Genomic DNA, 27,485 nt, shown 5'->3' with positions numbered 1-27,485 from the left:
CGCACTGGAATAAAACGAAACAAACCATTTGTATTTCAAGGAAATATAGCTGTTTTTCAAAAAATTCTAGGAATAACATCGATAGTGTGAACGATAACGCAACCCGAGAATAAACAACATTTTAGGAGTTACGTCACGATTTTTAGAGTTATTTTTAGGGTTGTAAAGAGCTGCCTTTAAATAGAATAAAACCTTAAAATGATCGTGTTCTAGGATAGAAAACACTTAAGAGGCAAGAACAAATCAAAACGGAATGAGGATCGTTAAGGATGGCAAAGATTAACGGGGATTGCAAATGACGAACTTGAAAAACTAGGCTAGTTTTTTCAAGATGTGCAAATCGTGACTTAGCTCCTTCAAAGCAAGTCATGTCCTTAAGCTTTCGCACGTAAGTTTTCTCATTAACTGTATTGTGTGTAACGCCGACTGTAACGCTCACATCTAACACGAAAATGTAGCCGAGAATTAGCCACTGAAAACAATTTCAAAAACGAGAATGGGAGGTTCACGCAAGCTTCGAGCCAACTAACGTTCAAATATAACTACATCTGCCTGTTCATTACAATTTAAATTCGTCGTAAATTAGGCGCTTATGTGGCTTTTTAAATGACCTCTTGTCATTCTCTGTAATTAACATGTCATTGCGTCAAATTCGGGATTCTTATTTTCATTTAACATATTTTAGTTTTCCACTTTTATTTTTTATTTATTATTATCTTATAAACGGTTTGATTTTTGTTTTTGATTTTTTTTTTTCTTTAAAACTTTGTTGTTGTTTTTTCTGTGATCCGATCCGTGATCCGATCCGTGATCCGATCCGTGATCCGGTCCGTGATCCGATCCGTGATTCGATCCGGTCCGATCCAGATTTTGTCGACGCCGTGAAGATTACGAGTGGCGGCAGGAATATAGGACCTTACACGACTGCCAGTTTATCTTTTACTTCAAACACCTTTTCTAGTACTGGCGGCTACTTAAAAGATAAATTACTCATGGAACGCTTTTTTCTTTTTCTTTTTACCGAATAAGCTTTTTAACATACACTTTTGTTTTCCAGTAAGTCAATTTCTCGAATGGTTTTCTGAACAAGTTTGTCAAAATTACTTTTTCTGCGTAAACGGCTTGTGAGGTCTTGTGAAAAGGGGGGACTGAAATGAAGGATTTGGTTGCTAGGGGATATCATGTGCGATTACTATAGCTGTAGCATTTTACCCAGGAGCAGCAGCAATAAGCTTACTCTTCGTTGCTATATTCTACGAAACCGTTGCTTGTGCAGTACGCCGCTCATTCTTCCACGGAGAATTTTCATATTCTCTTACATAACACATTCTTGTATCCGAAAAACCGCTGACTTTGTCAATGGCGTCTGCTGAGTGCAAAGGAACGAGGGAACGAAAATATAATTATAACTCGCAACGAACTCATCATCTGGCGTCGTTCTGCAAAATATGAAATAATCATGAAGAACAAGCTTCAGTTAGTACTGGATAATTTCTCAGAAAATGAATAGGAAGGTTTTTCGAGGCATAAACATGCTCACACAACTCCACCAATACGAGCCTCCAAAATGGGCTTCTTCGCTCAAAAATATTCCACAGCACTTTGTGAAGGTTAGGTATTAAAATGCTCTTAGTGTAGCGTTAGAAGTGAGCTTGGTATTGATTGGTGTTGTTTGTCATTGACTATCAATTTCATCGATTGGACATGCTGTGGTAGAAAGGTGGGGAAGTGAGTTGGTCTTCCCCACTGTATTAGCTCTATTGTATAGCACTGAGATTTTCCATGTGAGATGTGACAAGGAGTGGTCATGATTCACAGGTGTTTATCAGGGCATATGTACTTAATCCCTCTATTTCCTTGCCTTCCCTGACATTCTATGTAGGGGTTGAACCCAGACAGGAGAAGAGAGTCCAAGATAACTGCATGCACATGCTCAGAATGCTGTCATGCATTTCTCTCCTGAAAATAAAGCAATCTTGTCCCCTGAGCTGGCACATTTTGGGTCAGTGATGACCAAATGAGTGACAATCCAGACCGGAACCCAAGAATTTTGGTTCCTGTTTTATTGTGCACATCTTCTCAAGTTCAATGATGGTCAGAACAAGCTTAGAGAATAACTGCTGTGACTAATGCTGGCACCTCAATTTATCGGTATTTCAACCACAGATGACCTTGTTCTTGATTGATTTGCCTTCAAGTTGAAAACACCTCACTTTAGTCAAGCATTCTGCCTTTTTTAATGCTTAATGAAACTCTAAAAAAACTGTAATCTACATGTAACAACAGCTCTAACTGATGATAGTTATTTTTGATCTAACTCTAGGTATTGCTGTTTTGTAGCTTGCACAGTGCAACACTCCAATCCATCCATGGAACATTCCAAATCTTCCAAAGGAGTTTTCATTGTTTATCAAAGGGGATGACTTGACAGGGAGCACTCTGTCTGGAAATAAGGTACAAAGTTTACTCAGGGTTTTTTTTAGTTTCTTGTCAAGATTGTATGTCAATGTGAAATGCATTAATCAATTCCAGTAGTGGTCATTTTTTTACAGCACCCTTAACATCCCACACCTAGGTGCATTGTGTTAAAGTTTAAATAGGTGTAAATAGCCAAGTGAGAAACTGTCGTTAACTCATGGATATGGGAAGGACCACTGATTTCCTTTTCCCAGTCATATACTGAACGTTTGCCCCGGATTTTTGATGTTTTGAAAATCACAGGCTAGTGACACATTCATATTTATTTTACATACATTAAATGAAACCCAAATTTATTCCTAAAGAAAAAGAACTAAGTACCAGTAAAGAACTGAGTATATATTTTTTATCTTCTTTACTGCACGACTGTGATTAATTTATTACTAACAACATTAGCTCAGATGACATATATGTTATTTGCCAGCATAGGGTTGGTTTGCATAGTGAAAAACTGTGACCAAGGTCTTGAAAATGAAAGCCCGAGGTCACAGTTTCTCACGATACGAACTGACCCTAAGCCGGCAAATAACATGTTTATTTTTTTTCCTGTAATAAAATTTGTTGTACCGATTACAAATGGGTTTGTTTATGCAACTTTGTTCATTGAATCAGATTCTGCGCTGTCTACCAATGATTTGTTAAAAAATCTTCACAACGAGTGAGTTACTCAGATACTAGACAAAGAAAGATGTAGTAGAGAACAGATATTTTTCGAACTACTTTATGTCAGTTGCATTTATTTTACCAGTTAAGTTCTCCAAAATTGTTTTTCTGGTGTGAAATTTTATGCGAAGTTTGAAGTTTTACTACAAAAACAATTTTTGTAAGTCATTGCTTTTAAAATCACTTGAAATCAGACCTTTCTACCATAAATTGAATAGCAGAAAGCGAGGAAATTTGTCAAGTGTATTCCACAGAAATTCTCCTAAATACGGCAACGATCAGACAGTCAAACTCGACTGAAATTGACTCAGATTTTTTGATGAGAGGAATACAGGATTACACGCCATTACAGCGCCAAGCTACAAACAACCAGGCAAACACTCACTGACAATTGAATTTACTTACAGTGACTTTACTTTCCTTGGCATTTTAAAGTGAACAGAGATAAACTTTCATGGACTAATTGTCGATGGAGGTGTAAACAAAGCAAAAGATTGATGATTACTGCTAACTTTTAGGAGTGAAATTTAGGAGCCATAATCGTTACAGCGGGGAAAAAATCCGGCCCATGGGCTGTATCGCAAAAAGCTGGACTGATCACAAGCGTGTGATTAGCCAATCAAATTCAAGGATTTAGGATTCCGGCCCACTTAGATGCTTGACAAAAAAAATAAACTACAATATCCTCTAATTCCTTCATGAAGGAAATAATTTTTATTCAGATCTCTTGTTAAATTAAATACCAACTATTAGTAATTCTTAACTTGGTTTAGGTTCGCAAGTTGGAGTTTCTATTGGCTGATGCTCTAGACAAGAAGTGTAACACAATTTTGACATGTGGTGGGATTCAGTCCAATCATTGTAGGAGCACTGCAGTTGCTGCTAGACAACTTGGCTTGAATTGTTACTTGTTCCTACGGAATCGTCAACAGGCACGTCTGAAATAAACTTCTAACTACAAACAAAGCCTGTATTTCACAGTCAGGTAGCTTTGATATTGATTAATTAATTTGATAGCCGTGGCCATATTTGTGATGATTTCTTGTTTACCCCAGCCCCGAATTCAATGTTGTGCAATTAGTGCTGTGGTCTGCATGGTTAGAAAAAGCAATTGTTTGAGGAAAAGAGGGAAAATTTGTCTAAAATATTCAAAAACATAATTATACAGTGTACATGTATATAGCTCAGAACTTTGTTGCCTGTTGTAGATCTAATAGATCTCTTGATGTGCAGGTAAATTCACAAGAAATTTTGAGTACTGTCTTTGCCAGTTAAGAAGAATTTGGATTGCGAAGTTCTGTACATTGCTACAAAAACCTGAAAGAACATGTAAGGTTGCTTCAATTCTTGGGACCTGTGGTCATTGACCTATAGCAGAATGAAGTCCATGTGGCAGAGTTAATTGAAATTGATTTTTTCTGATCAAGGCTTTCCTGTTGTTCTTGTTCATCCAGATTACAGACATTGGATGTAAAGGGAATCTTCTTTTAAACAGAATGGTTGGAAGTCATGTTATTGTTGTTCCACCACTTCAGTATAAGTCAGGTCTCAAACAAATGATGGAAAAGCTGGCAGAAAAGTTGTAAGTAGCATGCATACATGTATCTTGTTCCTATTTAGCACTCTCTTGTTTCTTTTAAGTAATAGTTAAGATCAGTTAGGGAGGGGTGGGCAGGAGGTTTTTAAAGAGAGGTCTCAAAAAAATCATTCTGGCATTCCTCTCAAGAGGAAGATTTTAAAAATGAATTTAATTAAATTGGATTTCACTGTCTGTTTTTATTGTTTTTTTTTTTGAACAGATATTTTAGTTTGTATATTAAACAACTGGGCTGCTGTTAGTCAACTGGTATCTGGTGTTTTCTCCTTGTTTCTCCTTAGCCGCCCATCTTTTCCAACTTGCTAACAACATAAATGTCTTAATTGACAAGCTATTCAGTATTCTAAGAAGGTTGAGAAAAGTTAACAGTAAAGAGAATGAGGAAAAATGTCTGTGACCCTAGTTTATGGTTAAATTACAAATTTGAAATTTATTAAGTCACTACTAATTATTAATAATACTTTACAACATCTACTGTAAAATTCTTTGTTTGTAAGTAGCTACTTAACAATATAAACATGCATATTACTATCATGCCAGATTTAAATCCAGTCATTAAGCCCATGAAACTGCAAGATGCATTTAGTTTTTGGATTCAGTCTCATTTAAAAAATAATTGTTGAAAGTGAAATGAGGAATTACTATTATTTATTTCCTTTTCGGGTGTTAAGTATAAGTAGTGTAGTAGTGTGTAATAGTGTAGTATAAAATGTGGATGTAAAGTAGAGTCAAGTAGTATGTAAAGTAATTAAGTAACTTACTAAGTAGTGTAGTAGTGTGTGGTAGTGTAATATACAATGTAGGCGTAGAGTCAAGTAGTATGTAATGTAAGTAAGTACTTTACAGTATGTGTGTAAAAGGTCCTTTTTTAAAAATGTAATGAAATGAATGTAATATAATTATAAAAATTGAAAATTAAAAAAAAAATGAAGAATTATTCATGAAGTTTCAAACAGCAAAATTCACACTTTGCTCTCAGGAAGAAGGCTTGACCACATTTGCACCTAGTAGGCATTATAACTTAATTAGTATATAAAGCTAAGGTTTTTCACGCATGAAATGCTAAATCCACCCCTGCTTTTCCTACTGATTGTTTTGTATGTTTTTTTACAAACTTTTTTCTTTCTTTCAGAAAACAACAGGGTTTCTCTGCCTATCTAATTGAGGTAGGGGGTTCTTCATACATGGGAATGTTTGGTTACCTAACAGCATTTGAAGAAATGATGAACCAGGTGAAACAAGTAGTGTAAACTACATGTAAAAGCTGTTTTCCACATTGATAGTTTTAGGAGTAAATTTAGTTATAAGTGTTTCTCTGACGAAAAGTTTCTGGATACATGTATGACCTGTAATTAATAATGAAAGAATTTCTGTTGACTATACGGTACAACTTCATATGTACACATAAGGGGTTTTGCGTGGGGTTTTAACTAGGAGAGCTTGTACCTGAGAGGTAACTAAAAGGCTTTTAAGGTGGCTTACTACAGTTTTGATGGATTATAACAGCCAAACTTCTAACTCTTTTCAAAAATGTTCCAAGATGTTTTTCCTTTCTCTATTTACTGTTTGCTGAAGTCTTTTACCATTCTATGTGAAATTTGAACAATTCAGCATCAACAAATGGCCAAAATGAACTGTCGAGTACCTAAGGAGAGACTGGGCACTAGTACGTTAAATCACGTTTTTCTCAAAATCTACTCGTATGACCCCACCTCAAAATTTGAGTAATAAAAAATTGGCTCTCATTTAACATTCGTGCAGAGTAAAATAAAAATCTTTAGGACAGATTTTCTGTAAACTAAGAAAATGTGAGATCAAAAATAGCTCAAAATCTGTCTTACAGATTTTTTTAAAATTTTGGCTCCAAACTGGATTCACCCCTACAAATCAAATGTGAAAATTTTATCATGAGTTGTATGGTACTGTAGCTCTTTTAGCAATTCTCGATCAAAGACTAGCTTTTACAACCTTGGACGAGAATTAAATTGCGCATGCCCTTTATTTAAGCGCACGCTCATGTGATGCCACTTATCTTGTGCGAGAAAGCAAGAGTAAATTAGAGCTCTTTAACCAGTTATTTATAGCACTTTTTGTCATATTTTTTGGCCCTAGGTTCAAACACATGTTTGAATGGAGTTTGAAACTATTGCTACGTATACCAAAGCGATTAAACGCCTTTCAAGTGCTGAAGTGGTTTTCGTTTCTTCTTAGGGTTACTTGTGTCATTTTTACATGTGTGATCAATATTGCCTGCCATCATCTGGCAGGCAATGGTAGCATGCGCTACTGACAGTGCCAAACTTGTTGCATGTACATGTACATGGCTATTGTTAGGAAGTCACAAATAGTTAAATGAATTTGTCCTAAAAACTTGTTTCTTGGCTATTTGTGTTTAAGGTATAGTGTTCTGTAAGGAAAATTGGTACCAGAAGGGGCAGGGGTGGGGGATTGTTGTATCCATATTAGCATGTTAAGGTAGATACCAGAAAGCTTAGTTTATCTTGTTTTATTCTGACATTTGCACACCAATAAATGGTCTTCAAAGTTCTTATCTGCTCTACTGCTGCTCCACTGCAACAATGTATAACAATGAATTGTGTGTAAGATGAAGGCCTTCCGCCTGGGACCATAAACCTGCACACCCAACGTACTATGCATTGAACTAAGAAAGGAAAAAAATATATAGAGTGCATGGTTGACCCTCTTGGAGCTACATGTGAAACAGTTTTCTCGTATTAACCTTGTTTGTGCAATAAAAGGGGAATTGAAAACATATTTTTTGCATGTTTCAGAACCTATTGGAGAATTTTGATGACATTGTGATAACAGTTGGCAGTGGGGGAAGTGCAGCAGGAATTGCCATCGCTAACTACCTGACAGGATCAAAACTCAAGTGAGATTTTTACTTAAATTGTACACAGAAGACACAGGAGACATAGCCTGTTGCAGGCTCTCGGTAACTGGGCTCTCGGTAGTGGGGACAAGCAAACAAAAGGGTGACTGAGAGAAAAAATGAGGAAGGACTAAGGCGAGGAAGGGAAGGGAGAGAGCCTGTAAGAATTTCTTTAACGACCCTCTTCCGCCCACCTGTGATTTAACGAAGTGTCGAAAATTAAAAATGTCAACTTTTTAATTAGCTGGAAACGTTCTCCTATTGCCTGCATGTTTTCTATTGGGCCTACATGACTCCTGCGGTTCGTGACATTTGTACATTTGCTGTTCTCTTTGTGGTCTCTCAACCTTTCTTTGCTTCACTCGTGTTTATGAAGGGCACTTTATGTTCTGAAATTATTAGAAGGAATTTTAAGTAGAGTTGAGCCGTTAGACTGTGCTACAGCTAATTTTCAAAGGTCCTAGGTCTGGCTGCTGTTATCTGCATGTCGCTTCGCCGCATTTGACACCTCTGTAATTTGTTCTGTGCTTAGCTTTAGCTTTATGCGTTTAGGTTCATTTCTATTGCAAGATATGCCACATTATCACATATATGTATTTGCTTTCAATGGACAAAATATGAAATTTTCTGAGAGCATGCTTGCATTCTATATTGTGACGGGCCCGTCTGTTTAATTAGAAGTGTTTAGGTCATGGTGATTCTTGTCACGGATATCATATTTATTAGCTTTATTTGTCCTCATGTGGGTTTTCTTTGGAGACGCCATACCTTTACTTCGAGAAAGCTATGTGTTTGCCTAGAGACTTTCTTATGTTTCTTGCAGCTCTCTAATCGAGCTTATGTCTCTTGAGCTCAAAGTATAGGATTATTCGTCCTTTGTTTGTTCTGGCACCACATGATTCAAATGTAGCTGTTTACGTGAAAGTCTGGTGATTGTTTTGCGTACTGTATATGTCATTGTAAGTTATTGTTTGGCTTTGTTCACATTTCTGATTTCATTGCAGTCTTAGCCAGTCATGGACTCCGGGTGAAGAGCTGAAAATTGAAACTTCTTTCCCAAGAGGAACTTTTATAAGACAAACTCTTGTTTCTTCCTTAGCGCTTGAAAATTGGGAATATCTTGCAGACAGTCGTCCAAGACAGACCACGCTCACCATCTTTCTGATTGACAATAAAAGAGGGAACTGACAGAGTGTTTAAAGTACTGTCAAAATCAACCAATCAGAGGGTATAGTAGCTCCTGCTATACCAGAAGAGGGTCGTTAAAGAAAGTCTTACAGGCTCTTCTATCGCTCCTCGCCTTAGTCCTCCCTGCTTTTTTCTCTTGCTCGTTTTCACCTCATCCCTAGCTAATGAGAGCCTGGAACAGGCTACAGGAGACATGAGACACTAGACACTGGACACTGGACGCTAGACACTGGATGCCAGGATACTGGACACTGGACACCACAGACATTAGATATGCGACATTAGCTAGGAAGCACTAGATATTTGCAACAAGACACAGGACACCACATCCGAGACACTGGATGCTAGCTATATGTATAAATTATATATCTAGTTTATTAGATCTGTGTGAGGATGAAGACTAACTCTTGACTCTTGACTCTGGACTAACTCTACGAGGATGACGACTAACTCTTGACTGTTCCAGCTTTAATACAACAACGTTTCGGCTACTCAGCCTTCTTCAGCCTTCTTTCTAGTTTATTAGGTATAATGTATATTTACTAGATACTAGGCAATGGACACTTCATGTGCATAATGTTAGACACTAGATACTGGAAACTGGACACTACGTATTGGGTTCTAGAAAGTAGACCTAAGATGTTACACACTAGCCACTCAATCAATAGACGATTTAGTATGATAGACACTAGACATCGGACCTAGGCAGTTGGGACATCAGGTATTAGACCCATGGCACTTGACATGAGGACTGGACACTAGATATCAGAAGCGTTACAACAGACATTGGTCACTAGACACTAGACATAAAAAATTAAACACCAGACACTGAGAACTAGACACTGGACACTACAGTTTGTGCATGTGTGTCAGAAATGGTTTACTACACAATGGTTGCAGAAACAGGACACTAGTCACTGGACACTAAGACAAAACACTTTATTCTTGATGGTCAACTTTGACATAAAACATAGCTATGAACCTGACAGGCTTTACTTTGTCTCTTGTGCATGTAGGTGTCATGCTGTAAATGTGTGTGATAATGCAGCATATTTTTATGACAAAATTAATGAGGACCTAAGAATGGGAGGATTAGATGTCCAAGCAGAAGATATAATTGATATTATTGAAGGATACAAGGGAAAAGGATATGCTATATCCTCTCAGGAAGAATTAGGTAAATGTCTCATTTTATTTTGGATATTGTGACATTTTTGAAAATATACACAATGTACTCCATATGTACTCAAGATCTGCGTAACCTCTCAACATAATTCGTTATAACAGCTCCTTCATTGTAGAGCATTACATGTGTATTGGCTTCAGCGGTGATCAGCACCTGAACTACACAATGTACATGTATGCATTTATATGTCACTACACTTTTACATTCTGACTTTTCTTGGTTGTGAGACTTAGCCCCCTAAGCTCTAGGGCTAAAATTTATTACTTATCAGATAGAAATTATTTTTTCCTGCATAATTTTGACCACTATTTCTTTGTGAAATGTGGATGTACATGTGCATGTGTATATTACAAAAAATTAATCATGGCCAAATGGTAGAAAATCCACCATACTGCAGATCATGGTAAGATATTCACTGAGACATCCCAAACAAAGGACAGTCCTGCTTGTCACTGGTCGAGGTCACTGTTTTGGAGGTGTTGCATTCTGTTGCCATCCTGCAGGGGGATTCTGTACATTACTCTATGTTTCAGCATGCAAAAGGTCAATCTTGAAACTCTTTCAGTCATTCTGCATTCTCTCAGCCACTATTTTTTTAAATCCAATCAATTATGATGTGCAGAGAGCATTCTAGAGATCTCAAGTACTACAGGAATAATGGTGGACCCTGTGTACAACATTAAGGCAATTAGAGGGATGCTTCATGAGATGAAAAACAATCCTGGGAGATTTAAAGGACACAGAATTCTCTACATTCACACTGGTAAGTAATAAGTGGAATAATGCTATTTTAAAGGAGAAGGTCACTCCAAAAAGCGTATATTTTTTGTGAACGCTAATAACAACCTTGCACTAAGTTTTAGCCACTCACTGAAGTTTCAGCCTCTAAAGTGCAGGTTTTTCTTATGAAATTTGTGTCCAAAGAAGCCCAAAATTTGAACATTGTTGCCACCATTTTGAATAGTACTGAGCAGCCAGTCTGTGTTTTTGTGATGTCATTCCATTCTAGATTTTGTCAAAATGGCTTCCGACAGGCGTTTTAACCACCTCTCTTGGTTGTGGCTGCTCTTGAGCCATATTATTTTGAGCCAAACATGCTTGAAACTCTAAAATGATACCACTGAAGATAGTGAAGTGGATAATCATTTGAAAAAAAAAAAAGATGTTGCTGATGCCAAGTCAGTTGCAGGTTTTTCTCCTTCCTGCCAATTTCAAGTCGGACGGAATGACGTCACATAAAGACAGCCTGGCTGTCAAGAGAAAAATTTCTTTAGGATAGCAGGTACTTTAGAGGCTGAAACTTTGGTGAGGGAAAAGCTGAATGTTTACTTTCTATAAGTGAAGACAAAAAAGTAAGCTTTTTGGAGTGACCTTCTACAAGGAACTGAAGTAATCAGGTGAATCAATGTATCATTACAGCAGCATTGCATTTTGGCTTTTGCTTTCTTCCCTAAGTTTCATATTTAGTTCCTCAGAAACAATGATTGCATGCTATGCTGTATGTTTCTCATTGTATAAGTGTTTTTGAAGTCTTCTTTTAAATTGTGTGTATTCTTGCAGAGTTTCTCTCTAATGTATAAAACCCAGCCCAACTGTGAATGCTACAGTGTGTTGAATTTTGCAAGAATCGAGCATTGAGAATGGAGTCGCACTTCAAGTAAATTGAGACTGAGCTCAATACTCGATTCTTGGAAGTATTGAGTGTCAAGTGTGGACTTATATTTGCCCAGTACTGAATCATCATACGTTTTTGACCTGAGATCCCCTAATCTGGAAGACTGCGTGGCCAGTAATGAAAATTGAAGTCTGCCAGATGTAGTTCTGCTTCAGATTTCAACCTTTCAACTACAAGTTCATTTACTGTATTATGAATATTTTCCCTTTGTAGGAGGAGTGTTTGGTTTGTATGATGGAAGAATGGATCCATTAGTCAGAAGCTGTGTAATGGGTACAAATGAAGTTCATTACTGGGGAGACTTAAATGATCCTGTGCCATGCTGAATTTCAGAAGTGATCAATGTCTTAATTCTCTTGCTTACATCATTGTCATTGTTAAGTAGATCACGTAACAAGAATACCGATTGTCATCACCTGGATGATACTGTCTTCATGTACAATACAGTCCAAGACATTTTGAGAAATAAATGTTATAGCAATCTGCATCACTAATAAGAATTTGATGATTTGTTTCTTTGATACAGTATTTTTTCTAATTGCGAACAAATTTCTGGGGTGACCAATTAAAGGTCAGAATGTGCAGTTACAGAAAATATCCATACCTACTCCATGGAAGGTCATTTGAAATTGGTAGGGGGGTGGGGGATTGCAAACAGCAATATTTTTAAAGAAAAGTAAGAGGCTAAAGTGGAATGTCCACCAGGGTGGTAGTCTCCTTGGCAACCGTTTTTGGGATGTCACACATGCAGACATCCCAAAAGAACAACTGCGGAAGAGACTACCAGGGTGGGGACTAGCGGGAGGGTGTCAAGCAAGAATTCTCTGTGAGCAGGGTATGGACATTTGGCTATATTAGTATGACAGAATAAACACTGACAACTATACATGGTCTTGTTGGAAGAACATTATCCTATAAAATAAACCATAGAAAACTGCCTTCACAGGGCTCATTTAGTCTTTCCTTGTTGGGGGTGGGATCAAGGAAGGGGTGGGGGGATTTGTTGTGGAGGTACTGTAAACAACATAATCAACAACTGTCTGTTTTATTTCAGATATCACATATTTTCTCATCATATTTCCTAATCATGCATATTGCCAGTCTATGGTTTGTTTAGGTCGTGAGTGTGACATATTTTTCACGAAACATGTCACGCTATAATTAAACAATTAAAGTTTGCTCGCCTACCAATGGCAGCATCGGTCTCCCTCTTTTCAATGGGCTATGAACAGGCTCGAAGGTTCTTAGGTGCCCCGCCGTAGCCAGGGTGTATGAGCAGGCCGCGACTAACATACTGGAATAGAAAAGAGCTTATACCTAACGGTATATAATTTTTGCGTCAGTCACGCTACCTATCGCGGGTTATTAGCGGGTAAATATATGTCTGTAACGCAGGCTACAACCTGAAAGCCATTTTCACATGCAACTAAGGTCCTTTGACGCGAGTCCTCCTCAGTCCACTTGGTATGAATCAAGTCTGTTTGTAGAAGACGCCCAATCACGCCAGACAAGTGTTTTGTTGATTTGCAGTTTTGATCTCGTGATAATACAATGAATGAGTTGCCGTAATCGGATACCCGTGTTTGCGCGAAGAACTCTGGGATCGTCAGGGGGCAAACATTGCTGGTCGCTAGAAGGAAATGTATGGCGAAAAGTTGTTTCGAGGTACAAGAAAACGATTTTTGAGAGAGATCAACGCTTTTTCGTCGTCGTTTTTATCGCAAATGGATTTGGGCAATGTTGATATGTGGAATATGTAAGTTTTTCTTTGAATAACCGTGAAATATGTGACAAAATCTACCGATAAACTCCGTTGCTTGCGTGAAGTTTATTGTGAAATCTACATCGCGTAATGGTCTGAAAATATTACAAAATTAATTAGGTGTAAATCGAGAGGAAATAACCCCGTAAAGCCTTTTAAGTTGTGTACAGGCTACTTTTGGCTTATTTGAAAGCTTAGTCGTACAAATAATACTGGAAATGAGCCCGGTGACGATTATTGTACTGTCTGGGGTTGATTCAATGACAAATGAGTCCGCGCGACTCATGCTGTGTGGCTACTAGTGTTGCTCAAAGCCTTTGTTTTGCTTTTACAAGCACGTATTTCAGTGATTTTCCTTTTCTATAACAGATCAAGGGTAGCTCCCTTAATATATCTCTGAGTATTTGTATTTGAAAGTGCCATTTGTGCGTGATTATGCTTTCCAAAGTTTGGTATTGACGGTTGAGTGAAATTGCCCGACACAAAGGGCAGTAGTTCCTTCTGCAATTTTCGATTTCTGTTTTAGAACTTCTTTTCTGTCTTAGTATTTAACTTCTCGGAGGGTCTTTTCTACCATTTGCTCCGGGTAGCCTCTCGAGATCAGGCGTGTATTGAAATTTGAATATTCTCTTCAATGTATTTCACAATAAACCTCACGCAAGCAAAAGGGAGTTTATCGGTAAATTTTATCATTTATTTCACGGTTATTCAAACAAAAACTTACATTTTCCATGTATCAACATTGCCAAAATCCATTTGCGATAAAACAAAGGCGAAAAAGCGTTGATCTCTCCCCAAAACAATGTTTTTGGGCGTCGAAACAGCTTTTCGCCATACCTTTCCTTCTAGCGACTTGCAATGTTTGCCCCCTGACGATCCCAGAATTCTTTTCGCAAACACGGGTATCCGATTACTGGCAACTCATTCATTGTTTCATTGTATTCCGTTTCCGGGTGGGTGCTTTTGATCTCGTGATCAATACGCAATCACAAATTTGTGCAGAAACACCCGCAGTCGAGTTCGGAGAGCGGCAGTCAGTGTACTAGCAATGCGAAAAAGGGTTCCTAGAGGTTCGTAACTCCTTAAGAGCAGAAAAAGTTATCAAGAAGCGTTTATGTTACCGACAACACAGGTAAAAGAAAGAGCATAGTCAGGAATTACTAACTTCTCGTGACTTCGTACAGCTTGTCTAGACGACATGTGGAATCAGTCGTTCTTCTTGCGCAAACACTTTATCTCGATCCAACGACGATATTCTTTGTTTCATGCAGAAACACATCGCCTTTTGAGGATCACAGCTGTATCTTTTTGGTGTTTGCGATCGAAGGGAAACATTTTCAACTGAAGGGAAGTTGGAAAGTTTTCCGTTCCGCAAAAAGGTAGGGAAGACCGAGCGCTTGCTGTGAGAAATTATGAAACGTAAGCACATTTATTGGCATCGCTAACTAAAATAAGGGAAAGCTTATTAGTTACCGAAATTATTGTTGGTAAATTGATTTCATTTTGACTTTCATGCAGAAATACATTGTCTTTTGAGGATGACAGCTGTCTTTTCGTGGTGACTGCGATCGAGGGGAAACATTTTCAACTCAATTCGAAGGAAGTTTTCCGTTTAGCAGAAAGGTAAGCAGGACCGGAGCTTGTAATGAGAAATTATGAAACGTAAGCAGATTTATTCTGATTTATATTGGTATCGCTAATTAAAATAAGGGGAAGCTCATTAGCTACCGAAATTATTGTTGGTAAATTGATTTTGACTTAACAGTCATTCATGAAAACAACATTAATACGAGCTGGATAAGGACGAAAATCTGAAAGCGAAAGTAGAAATGATGGAAATTGAAACCATACTTTCTTAACAAAGCGGAAATACTAATAAACTGTTCGTCCAGGATCCATGGACCTGTTGATTTGGCTTGAAAGGGAGCTTTTGGGTTTGGGGGAGAAAATACAAAATCCAGACTTTAGAATCATAAAGGAATTTTGCGTTTGCTTTCTAGAATCCAAAAATGGATTATGAATCAAAAGAATGCACACTCCAAATGGATTCAACAGATCAAAGTTATGATTATGTTCACAACTTAGTTTATCAAAAGGTATTTTGGTTCCTGATACAAACTGAAAGCCTTTTCCACAACTAAGGCCTTTTTCTTAAACTGTTTGATGCGAGTCCTCCTCAGTTCACTTGGTATGAATCAAGTCTGATGTAGATGACGCCCCATCATGCTAGACAAGTGTTTTGTTGATTTGCATTGCAGTGGTTTTGATCTCATGATAATAGAACTGTTTCATTGTATTCAGTTTCCGGGCGAGTGCTTGGATCTCCTGATCAATACGCAATCACAAATTTGTGCAGAAACACCCTCAGTCCAGTGGGGGAGTGGCAGTCAGTGTACTAGCAACGCTAAAATAGATTCCTAGAGGTTCGTAACTCTTTAAGAGTAGAAAAAGTTATCAAGAAGGGAACTGAGGCACAGGGAATGTTTCATCAAATCAAGAACCCTGTGTTCATTGCTGCCTTCTACACTGCCAAGCACCGTTTTGGATTCACCGTAGGACTCAGCCGTTGGTTACAGGGTTCCACACTGGATGTTATTGAGGCATACAAGCACGTTAACTTTGTGAAGGAAACAGCTGAAAGGTATGCGCAAGAATGCTAAAACAGCATTTGCAAGTTCTGTGTATGAAAAGATTAAGAAGATGGCTAAGAAGGCAAACGTCAAGGTAAGCATCCCTCGAACTTGTGGTAGGCAGACATTAAGAAACAACACCAATGCCAGGACACCAGTCGCCTACTTTCGACGGGCAATATTTCTTCCCTTCCTTGACAACTTGTTGGAGCAAATAAATACCCGCTTTAATGACTATCAGAAGCGGCATAGCTTGGACTGCTACTGATACCTGCCAACTTACAGCAGCTTAACGAGTCTTCTCAAGATTAACTTATTCAGCATTATTCCCCTGATCTGCCGTCCCCAAGCAGTGCGTCGCATGCAGGAGCTGGAGCTGTGGAAGTGCTTCTGGTATGTTATTCTGCGTTAATACTATACATGGGTTACCACGTTTATAGTGAAGCTGTGATAAGCTGAAAAAAACCGATTATACCTTGTCTTGAAATGTGTGTTAATTCTTGTTTTTATTTTTAGGAACAACGCTACCGTAAAACCCACGACACTGCAAGAGGCTTTGAAAGCCTGCAGCTCAAGCCTCTACCCCGATGTCCACACAATTCTGCGCCTCCTGTTGATCACCCCAGTGACAAGTGCAACTGTTGAACGTAGCAACTCTTTGTGAAGAATGTTTATCGCAGCACCATTGGAGATGAACGTCAAAATGCACTGTTGCTGCTCTTTATTCACAAAGACATACCTTTAAATTATAATGCAGTTGTTGACGTGCACGCCAACCGAAACCAGAGAAGGATGACATTTATCAATCCACCGCAGTGATTTATTTCGATGAATACTGGATGTATAAATGCAATGCAATGACTTTGTTAACAGTTCGCCTACCACTAACACTACGATTTTGTTTTGAAAATCGTTTTATAAAATGCTCTTTAATTCTATCTTCTTATCTTTGCATCACGAATACGCCCACAAGGCTGTATGCATCTCCTGAAAAGTGAAGTTTTCATTCGGGGGGAGGGCGGGGTACTCGGCCCCCTCTTTCTAAATTTTCTGGATCCGCCCCTGAATCCCAGTGGTGGATCCAGAGGAAGGGCCCAGACTAGTAGATGGCTTTTACGCTCTGAATCAAGCCATTTTGTTTTGTAACTTCGAAACAAAAAAAGAAAACATGGAAAGAAATGAAATTTGTGTTTCAACTGATTTTATGCCAATGGTTAGACTTAAAACATAGAAAATCATTAACAGATCTTAAGAGCAGCTCCGCCTAAATATCGACTAAACCAGGAAATAGCCAAAAAATAAAATTTCTTCAAACTCGCCCAGAATGAAGTTTTTAGGGTACTAGTTACAAAAATATTAGCTTAAGTTCGTTAAATCAATTAGTGTTTTTTTCACGAATTTTTTCTTCCCGATGCCCAAAATCGGCCGAAATCAATCGAAAATAGACTGCATATTCAGAGACTCGTAACCGCAAAAGTAGAGATTATCATTAAAAACTAATTGTACGTCGCATTTGTACTTTCTTTCTTGTATATTTAGAGCTATTTAGATCGCGATTTGATTAGAAATCAAATATTTCACGAAATTTTGAAAGCTTATGGCGCAACACAACTAAACGAGTAGTGAATATTTAGCCTATTTTCAACTGCTCAAAAGGCGTTCTGGTACACGGATTTCCCCAAAACGGCTTATGTAGTCTGAAAGAGCATGATTTCTTCTTCAAATTAGTGAAATAAAATTTTTGGGTAATTAAAATCGTGTACGCCGAGGACGCAAAGTAAATGCAGTTCTACTTCCTGAAAACGTGACCTTTGACCCAAGCGTCACGGACGCGATAACAACAATAGACAGCAGATGTTTCGTTAGTTTTAACATTTTCGAGTGAAATCGGTCCGAAACAGTTACTGCAAGAAACTGGTAGACGAAAGAAATCTTATACCGTCTACGAAGGAGTCAAAAGTCACATTTTTGACACAATGACTTCGTTCGTTGAGAATTGAACATTAACGAGCTTCAATGAAATTTACGAAGTTGCGATGTGTTTTATCTAGCCGATACTCACCTGAATGTTTATATTTATAGCAGACTCGTTTTCTTGGAAAAACGTTCGGAAGGAACTGAATTCACATTTCGCAACCTTTGCAAGTACCAATGTTTAAATTCCCACCTGCCGAGCGCTGATAATCGTTCATCAGAGAAAAACAACCAAACTGCACTGTTGCCATTAGCAACTCCAAAATAACATTCTCTCAAAATGTAAAGTGAAATAATGTTGGATTATTGACTGCCTTTCAGGACTAAATTACAAACCAGATTCAAGCTTCATTACCTTTTAAAAATGCTTGACTTTATTTGTTTGCGTCGGCTTTATTCATTTATTTTGATACATTATTAAATTAAAGCAAGTTCACGTTCGAATATTGACAGGTGTCGCAAATTTTCGGATAAATGTAGATTTCAGCGTCGAAACAATTTGCTGAAGTTGCGGCAAGGTAACGACATAAAACAGTGATAACATGTATTGGCGCTTTCTGGATTTACTATCCTTACCATTTTTGACATAAGAAAAGGAAAAGAGTTTCGGGTCTAAACAGTTTCGTGACTTACGTGGTGTGGGCTCTTTAAGCGCCATGGCGTCCTGTGGATATTCAAAGTATGTTGGGGGAGATTGCGGTGCGAGCCCAGAACGTTCGGCTACCGATCAGGTAGTAAGAATTGGTGACTGCAGCAAGGATATCAAGGACCATCTCAAATCATGCAGCGTTTCAGAATCTGCTTTGAATTCGGAAGCAAGACTTCTGCTGGCCCGGGCAGGTAAAGTTCAAAACTAGTCAACTATGTAAGCTGCGGCATTAAATTTCACTTATCGGACGATTTCTTTCATTATTGTCAATGATAGGCATCTTTGATGAGAACGAGATCTCTTTGAATGTCACTATTTGCCCAAGACACCGCGATTCATTTGGGCTAAGGTGGCGAAGCAACCGGAAAACGTGCTCAATTCCAGATTCATGGGCAGCGCACAGGACTTCTCATGTGAAGGGTGAACGTGGAATAACCCTTGAACAGTCTCGTCGTCTCTTCAAGGCCAGCAACATCGTAACTCCGGTTGGTTCAAGTAAGCTGCGTGAAATCCTTGAGGGGAAATTAATCATCCTAGGCACACCCTTTTCCTGGCTTTACAGGACAATATTTTTCAAGATGTAAACTTTAGGGAAGTAATAGCTAATAGCATTATATCTGGGGTCGGGGGGTGGGGGGTGGGGGTAGCGGCGGTAGGAAGGGTACAAATTTTAACAGGTTCCTCTTCTCGCGGAAGGTTATTTTTTACTTTGTAGAAAAATGTGTGGGATGGACTGGATAAAATTTTTAAGACAAAGTCCAAGCAGTCCAAGAATAAGTTAAATGCTCGTTGTAGCTTATAGAATTGTTGTGCGAAAAGAAAAGATACAGGGGCTACATTTTATTTTTCCTTTCTTCGTTGCGCAAGGGCGGGGGGGGGGGGGAATAATTTCGAAACACCGCACTTTCATACCTCGAAGCCTCGCAATTTCTTTTATTCTTTTGCTGGCAATGTTCAAAAAAGCTCAATTAAAACAATGGTTAATTCTTTGACAGTCATATGTCCGCAATGTCGGAAGAGTCTCGACAAGTACACTGATATCGAAGATTCTCCAGGAGCGCAAGCTGCAGCGTCCTTATACAAGCCAGAAGCAGCCGTCGACGTATGCCCCTCTCGATTGGATGAGGTAGGGATAAGACACGACTAACATACTGGCGAAGTAAAAGCCTGACAGCGACATTTAAACTAAACTACAACGAGCCCCGTCTGTTTAATTTACCATGCAACTCGTAGTTAAACCGAAGCTGTACATAAAGGCGAACGGCAAAAAATCCGCTATTACAAATAACTGAGCTAAATTAGGCATCGCTTCTCTTGAATTTTTATGGAGCGCATGCTGTCATTGTGAGACCTTTAAGCAAACCACAACAGTGTTATCGTATTATTTATATACCAATTGTATAATTGGTATTGTACTGTTTTAGCGACTATGCCAGGTAATATCACATTTTGTTACACGACTAACTTAGTTCAGAAAGCCAACAACTAATATCAGCCAGTCAGGTAACTCCATTGCCGGTCCAATATTCTCTCAGTATTGGACCGGGCACTGTCCCGAATGATCCCGCACGAACATTCTTGAAGATTTTTTGGCTGTTTTATGGCTTACGTTTTTCTAAAAGAACTTGCTTTAAACATGAACGATTCCTTTCATTTTTCTTCCAACTCTCTTTCCCTTTTATTTTAATTAACGTATAACGTTTTTGATTAAAGTATACGCCTGTTCGACTCCCAATCAGAATCGCGCGCTTAAAGTATGAGATGTTCTTGCAGTCCTTGATCATGGCATTTCTTCGTAACAATTTTCAGTCGTGTGATAAATCTCTTTTTTGGCAAAGCTTGGTCGGAACCGTACTGGTAAGATATCGACCCTTGGTCTTTTATACGGACTTCGCTGAAATGCCAAGACCCAAGGGCGATATTCCCCTAGTGCGGGCCTCGCGCTTGCTTAATAAGAAATGTGTAAGTTATTAGAGCAGTGTCTAGCATACTAATGCTATTGAAACTCCATATTTCAGGAAGCAAACTCTGCTGACGACAGCAATTTGTCGGCAATATATACAGGAATGATGGAGTTGACACTAGATCATAGTTTATTTGTCCCTGAAGAAAGCAGTGGCAGCGATGAGGAGTCCACAAACGTGCCGGCTGAAGAACCTAGTGAACAGTACTTACGAAGGAAGCAACTCAATAAATTTCTGGAAAGTTGTAACGTCGAGAAATTAACTCGACCCAGGAAGAGGTGGGAAGAGGCGGGCGCACGTACCCGTACGAACCACGTAAAAAAGGCAAAAGATGTCATTGTAGCAGCTTTGGATGTGATTATGCCAGGGGATGCAGCATATTTATGGGATGCACTGCAGTCGTCAATGCTTGTGGACAAAGAGCTTGGATCTGCAGAGAGTGACGACCACAAATACCTTGAAGCCCTGGCAGAAACATACAAAAATGCATCCTCTTGGGATACAAGAAGGCAAGTCTTGTCCATAATGGCCGATCTAGTCCCTTTCAAACGCCTTCAGAGGTATTTGCCTGGTATCACTGAGTACCGAGTGAAAATTGCGCGCCAGCACAAAAATGTGTTTGGTCGGGGCGTTCCCCTTTCATTGAAGTATAGTCCCCGAATGCGGGTAGATCCTAACCAACTTGACCATTTTTTGACATTTATAACAAGTCCGCACATCATACAAGATCTCCCATTTGGACAGAAATACATGAAGTTATCAACTGGTGAAGTTCTGGAGACACCCAACGTAATTCGTAATATGATTCCGGAACGAATTGTAATCCAGTATACCAAATACTGCGAAGAAGCCGGATTCCAGCCGTTTGGACGCACAACGATGTTAACCATCCTCTCAAACTGTAGTGCCACTGTGAGAAAATCGTTGCAGGGTATCGACTATATTGCCGCAGAAGGAAGTAAGGCCTTTGACGATCTTTGCCATGTGGCGAGGAGACTAGAAGAATGCGGGATATTGAAGAGAGATGTCGCTGAGCAATGGAGAAGTTGTCTGAAGAACGGGAAACAATATCTGAAGTCGGATTATAAGGTATTCAAGAATTAGCATTATGTACATCGTACCTGGGGGCGTAGCCTCCTTCCACCCCCTTTGTATGCAACTACTCACATATGCCCAAGCTGTGTTTAACCTTGACTGATTTTCACTCACTTTCCTTGCATTTATTATGAAACATGTTTCCATAACAAGCAGAGCAGAATGCAAGGGATCAAACTGAGCTTCGAAATAAAGTCCTTTAGAGCAGATTCTGCTATCTTTGATATTCCTCCCTGGTTCTCAGTACCGTTTAGCAAAGACTGCGACAAATTTGCCGTTACTGTACGTTTGGCCTATTTCAGTAGCTGGAATACAATCTAGTATGCATAGTTACGCTCCATGTATGAGCTACTGTAAAGCATTTCACTTTAAGCACGTAATATCTGTTTTCTGTTTTTATCAGGTGCACGTATCTCTCTCCTCGTCTGTGGCTGACCACTGTAGTACATACGCTTTGAGCGATGAAAAAGAGCCTTTGTTCAGCAGCCCATGTGATCATTATCATGGTAATTCATGCTCTCAATGCGAAGAATTGAAAACTAAAATATCTGACATCCAGGCATACTTACAACGAGAAGATCTGGGACTACCAGAAGAAGAGTTGGATGACTTGCGCCATATTTGCGACGAGGCAGCTCAAAATGTTCTGTCCTGGAAGGCCCATCAACTGAGGAGCAAAATTCAGGACACTGCCAGAATAGACGTACTCGACCAACTAGACGAGTCATCCGTCATGATCACCCAGGACTGGGCCATGAAATTTTTGCCACAGAAATACCGTGAATCTCAAACTGACTGGTTTGCAAAGAGGGGCATTTCGTGGCACATAAGTGTGATTGCAAGAAAACATCAGGGAAATCTAAAGAGTCAGTCCTTCGTGCACATTGTCAAAAACTGCAGTCAAGACAGCTCGGTGGTTATCCGCATCATGGAACACGTATTACGCACACTGAAAACGGAAAATCCTGAACTCACCACAGCATTTTTCCGGAGCGATAATGCCGGATGCTATCACAATTCAACCATGCTAGCTGCGTGTCGTTCTATGGGGGCTGCCACTGGAATCACTCTTTCTAGAGTGGACTTTAGTGACCCTCAAGGAGGGAAAGGCCCATGCGACCGCAAAGCAGCCAGCATCAAAGCACATGTCCGCAGATTTATAAATGAGGGGCACGATGTCCAAACTGCGGAGGATTTAGAAACTGCGATGCTATCAGCTGGAGGACTCACTGGGATCAGAGTGGCTCTTGTTGATTCATTGGGGATCAAAGAGAACCCCATCAAATGGGATGGCATAAGCTTGATTAACAACCTACAGTACACGGGCACAACGATAACAGTATGGCGATCCTACAACGTCGGCAGTGGAAAGACAGTCGACAAACAACTACCAAAAGGTATTCACATGTAGTATTAACATGTCGTATTAATGAGAACAACAGGTTACAAGCATATGCTGTTGGCCACGCCCTCATTAGTTTCAGCTTATAATGAGCGTGATGAGTTAATAAGCAAATACGAACATCACTTCTTTGTTTTGAGGAATAAGTAGCTATACATTTTTTTGTTATGGCATAAAGGTCACCTTATTTGCGCAAAGGTAACTTCATACGCAAACGTTTACCGGCAGCCGGCTTTATCCCTTCCAGTAAGATTATACTCCACGAGAATACAGCTTGAGTTGAAATGCGGCTGTTTGAGGAACTTTGTACCAGAATAGCGTGTTTTTTTTGCAAAACAAATAGGGTGTTTATTACCAGTTAACCAACTTGCTTTTTCAGCGTGCGCTGTTTGCATACAATCGCTGAACTTCGTGCTACACCTACCAACAGACAAATTTCTTCTCGTGGGGAAAGAAAAAGAGTAATGGCGCGAGCTGCTTCCTGTTGTTTTATTTATTATTCATTTGTTGATTTAACATTTTTTTTTGGCTTGGTTTCAGCCACAACCAGTTTCAGTGGCACGTTACAACAAACATTTTCATCGGGGAACTTTGTGGATTGCAGCAAGGGGGTGCGTCAGACACGCAGCCAGAAGTCTTCAGATGAACATTCTCTTTCTGAAGTGCCAGAGACAGCAGAGGGAGATGCAGGGGTAGGTGTTTTCCAGTGTCCCAGTGAAGGATGTATCAAGGTCTATCAAAGATACTCAGCCCTTGAAAAGCACCTGTCATACGAAAAGTGTGAATTGCTCCCAGAGAAAGCCACACTTCTTGACCAAGCGAAAGAAATGTACCATCTTAAATTAACTGAAGGAAGGAGCGCAGGAGCGACAAGCCATGATGAGAGAACCGTTCCTCGGGAACTTGCCGCAAATACCAGTCAGCTGGCGAGAGGTTGGGCGTTGAAGCAAACAAAAAAATCCGGGCGCCTCAGTGAAACCCAAAAGAAGTACCTTAATGAAAAGTTTAGTATCGGGCAGCAAACCGGTCACAAAGTGGATCCACTGTCGGTAGCTCGCGACATGCGCTACGCCAAAAATGCCATGGGTAACCGGCTGTTCACCCGAGATGAATTCCTAAGTGCACAACAAATACAGTCCTACTTTTGTCGGCAAGCTGGGAAACTACGCCATCAACATGCAGAGGATGACAGTAGTGATCGCGAGGCTGCTGTCGACCAACAGCAGTATTGGGACACTCGGACAGAAGTTCTACGAGAAGTTCAGCTCCAGCATCCTATCACTTATGACAATCTTGATCTTTGCGCCTTGTATCATGCGAACAGGCTGAATCAGCTTAGTGTTACCGTGTTAAAGTACATTTGTGAATACTTCGATATAAACAAGGAGCAACTAACGCTTCGCAGGAAGACGCCTTATATTAGTCTTATAGGCAAGCTAGTACAGTCATGCTCATGTCATGAACAGCAGTAACAAGTATTTCAAGAAGCAAGGTCAGTAGGAAGGGAACCCCTGAGTTCCCCCTCGCAACTAGCTTTTTTTGCGCGTAATTAAGCTGTTTCTGGTCTAACAGCCTGTGAATGGTCCATGTGTTTTCATTATTTTTACTACAACCGAGTAAATGTCGTCTCATCGAGTCAGAGAGAAACAGTTTCTCGCTAGTTTGAAGTCAGAAATCTTGTTTCAGCAAAGGGTTCGGAGTATTGTTAGAGAAAAAAAAAAACTCGGTTTGTTTGCGAGTTGTATGGTACTATAAACAGACAGGGTTCGTTGTAGTTTAGTTTAAACGCCACTGTCAGGCTTTGACTTAGTCCATATGTTGGTCGTGTCTTATCCTTACCTCATTCAATTGATAGGGGCATACATCGGCGGCTGCTCAGTTCTAGCTTGCTTCTGGCTGACTATGAAAAAAATTATTATTGCTTCAATTAGCTATTTCGCAGATTGCCAGCAAAAGAATAAAGCTTGGTTCTCATATCCTGCCGACCTACCTGCGACGTAGTCGCCGGTTGCAACTGACAACGTTCGACGTTCGGCAGCGAAATGCAAATCGAATCGGCGCAATTTCCAACCACTTCAACTGTAAATATGGATCGTACGGGTCTGACGGTACTTGATATGTGAACACAGCCAACGGAGATACTTGTAATCTGGCCGTATTACCATATCATCTCTTCCAAAACCAGACTTTTCTTTATATTCTTGGAGAAGTTTGTTCAGATGTTGTTGTATTTTTGTTGAGCGGAAGCAACGTCAATCTTCAGTGTATTAGCGACTGCTTGCCAAGCATTTTTCTTTACTCGTTGGTCTTTATACTCATGACAGTACTTGTCACATGTAGCCCGGTACGTTCTCATTTCGTCCATTAACATACGGTTGCTTGCTACATCCTCACATGTGACTTATCGACTTATCCGCCATTTTGAAAGTAAGGAATTGTGGGAGAAATCGAGTTGTTACGTCATACATTGCGTCTGCAGTTGTTGTCTTCATCGCCGACGGCTGCTCAGCTACACTTCGCAGGTAAGACGGCGGTCAATGCCTGGGACAGATTATGTTTCGGCGATGAATGTTCACATATACCCCAGGTGTTTGGCGGCATATGAGAACCAGGCTTAAAAGATATCGCGAGCGTGCAGTGTTTCCAAATTATACCCGCCCCCCCCCCCTCCCCCGCCCAGCGCGCGCAATAAAGAACATGTAAATAAAATGTATCCCCTTAGTATCCCCGCTTCTTGAACGCTCATTCTATAGGCTACAACATTTCACTTATTATTTTAAGTTGAGCCCCCGAAATGGAACTTGTTAAAATTTTTACTCTTCCGTCGAGCCCGTCCAAAACCACCAATCCCCCCGGATATACTACTGATGAACAATCGGCGGGTGGGAATTTAAACATTGGTACTTGCAAAGGTTGCGAAATCTGAATTCAGTTCCTTCCGAACGTTTTTCCAAGAAAACGAGTCTGCTATAAATATAAACATTCAGGTGATTATCGGCTAGATAAAACACATTGCAAGGTTCAATTCTCACACCAGGTAAGTCACGAAACTGTTTCCAAAAATCCCTGAGACGGGAACCTCTTTTCCTTTTCTCTTAAGTCAATGGCAAGGATAGTACATCGAGAAACCACCAATACATTCTATGTCGTTATCTTATTGCAACTTGTTTCGATGCTGAAACCTATCGTTTATCCGAAAATTTGTAACGCCTGTCAATAATTCTGAGTGTTTTGGAATATGAACTCACTTTAATTTAATAATGCAATCAAATAAATAAATAAAGCCGACGCAAACAAATAAAGTCAAGCATTTTTAAAAGGTAATGAAGCTTGAATCTGGTTTGTAATTTAGTCCTGAGAGGCAGTCAATATTCCAACATTATTTCACTTTACATTTTGAGAGAATGTTATTTTGGAGTTGCTAATGGCAACAGTGCAGTTTGGTTGTTTTTCTCTGATGAACGATTATCAGCGCTCGGCAGGTGGGAATTTAAACATTGGTACTTGCAAAGGTTGCGAAATGTGAATTCAGTTCCTTCCGAACGTTTTTCCAAGAAAACGAGTCTGCTATAAATATAAACATTCAGGTGAGTATCGGCTAGATAAAACACATCGCAACTTCGTAAATTTCATTGAAGCTCGTTAATGTTCAATTCTCAACGAACGAAGTTATTGTGTCAAAAATGCGACTTTTAACTCCTTCGTAGACGGTATAAGATTTCTTTCGTCTACCAGTTTCTTGCAGTAACTGTTTCGGACCGATTTCATTCGAAAATGTTAAAACTAACGAAACATCTGCTGTCTATTGTTGTTATCGCGTCCGTGACGCTTGGGTCAAAGGTCACGTTTTCAGGAAGTAGAACTGCATTTACTTTGCGTTCTCGGCGCTCACGATTTTAATTACCCAAAAATTTTATTTCACTAATTTGAAGAAGAAATCATGCTCTTTCAGACTACATAAGCCGTTTTGGGGAAATCCGTGTACCAGAACGCCTTTTGAGCAGTTGAAAATAGGCTAAATATTCACTACTCGTTTAGTTGTGTTGCGCCATAAGCTTTCAAAATTTCGTGAAATATTTGATTTCTAATCAAATCGCGATCTAAATAGCTCCAAATATACAAGAAAGAAAGTACAAATGCGACGTACAATTAGTTTTTAATGATAATCTCTACTTTTGCGGTTACGAGTCTCTGAATATGCAGTCTATTTTTGATCGATTTTGGCCGATTTTGGGCATCGGGAAGAAAAAAATTCGTGAAAAAAACACTAATTGATTTAACGAACTTAAGCTAATATTTTTGTAACTAGTACCCTAAAAACTTCATTCT

General features: G+C 39.5%; 4 protein-coding genes and 1 pseudogene across 5 annotated transcripts in view; all 5 read left to right on the top strand.

The window, feature by feature from the left end:
* Nucleotides 1-15,898, top strand: part of LOC145493855 (uncharacterized) — a 79,314-nt gene extending 63,416 nt beyond the window's left edge. The window contains exons 2-3 of one of the 2 annotated variants that reach the window (XM_081473334.1): nt 14,714-14,821; nt 14,961-15,898. In XM_081473334.1, coding sequence (XP_081329460.1) covers nt 14,714-14,821; nt 14,961-15,069 — 217 coding nt within the window. In that variant the 3' untranslated portion in view covers nt 15,070-15,898. Of the gene's footprint in view, nt 1-14,375; nt 14,575-14,713 lie in introns of those variants that run through there. The other variant, XR_014050183.1, reaches the window with a different exon arrangement.
* On the top strand, nt 1,132-13,227 carry LOC145493850 (uncharacterized). Its single transcript, XM_081473329.1, has 8 exons — nt 1,132-1,610; nt 2,341-2,454; nt 4,596-4,723; nt 5,871-5,970; nt 7,531-7,631; nt 9,836-9,996; nt 10,628-10,768; nt 11,894-13,227. Exons 1-8 carry the CDS (start codon nt 1,503-1,505, stop codon nt 12,004-12,006), a joined length of 966 nt encoding a protein of 321 aa, XP_081329455.1. The 5' UTR covers nt 1,132-1,502; the 3' UTR covers nt 12,007-13,227.
* Nucleotides 15,899-15,949: 51 nt separating the features above from the next.
* LOC145493852 (52 kDa repressor of the inhibitor of the protein kinase-like) lies at nt 15,950-16,891 on the top strand (annotated as a pseudogene).
* Nucleotides 16,892-19,574: 2,683 nt separating this feature from the next.
* Nucleotides 19,575-21,763, top strand: LOC145493849 (uncharacterized). The gene has a single exon (XM_081473327.1). The coding sequence runs from the start codon at nt 20,762-20,764 to the stop codon at nt 21,761-21,763; it is 1,002 nt and encodes a 333-aa protein (XP_081329453.1). The 5' UTR covers nt 19,575-20,761.
* A 313-nt stretch (nt 21,764-22,076) lies between these two features.
* On the top strand, nt 22,077-24,628 carry LOC145493837 (uncharacterized). Its single transcript, XM_081473315.1, has 2 exons — nt 22,077-23,151; nt 23,697-24,628. The coding sequence occupies exons 1-2, from the start codon at nt 22,077-22,079 to the stop codon at nt 24,626-24,628; spliced, it is 2,007 nt and encodes a 668-aa protein (XP_081329441.1).
* Nucleotides 24,629-27,485: the final 2,857 nt, after the last annotated feature.

Source organism: Orbicella franksi, chromosome 7 (genome assembly GCF_964199315.1).
Source record: "Orbicella franksi chromosome 7, jaOrbFran1.1, whole genome shotgun sequence".
NCBI classification, from domain to species: domain Eukaryota; kingdom Metazoa; phylum Cnidaria; class Anthozoa; order Scleractinia; family Merulinidae; genus Orbicella; species Orbicella franksi.
Note: the sequence above shows the minus strand (reverse complement) of the source record. Positions and strands in the feature narration are given on the sequence as shown.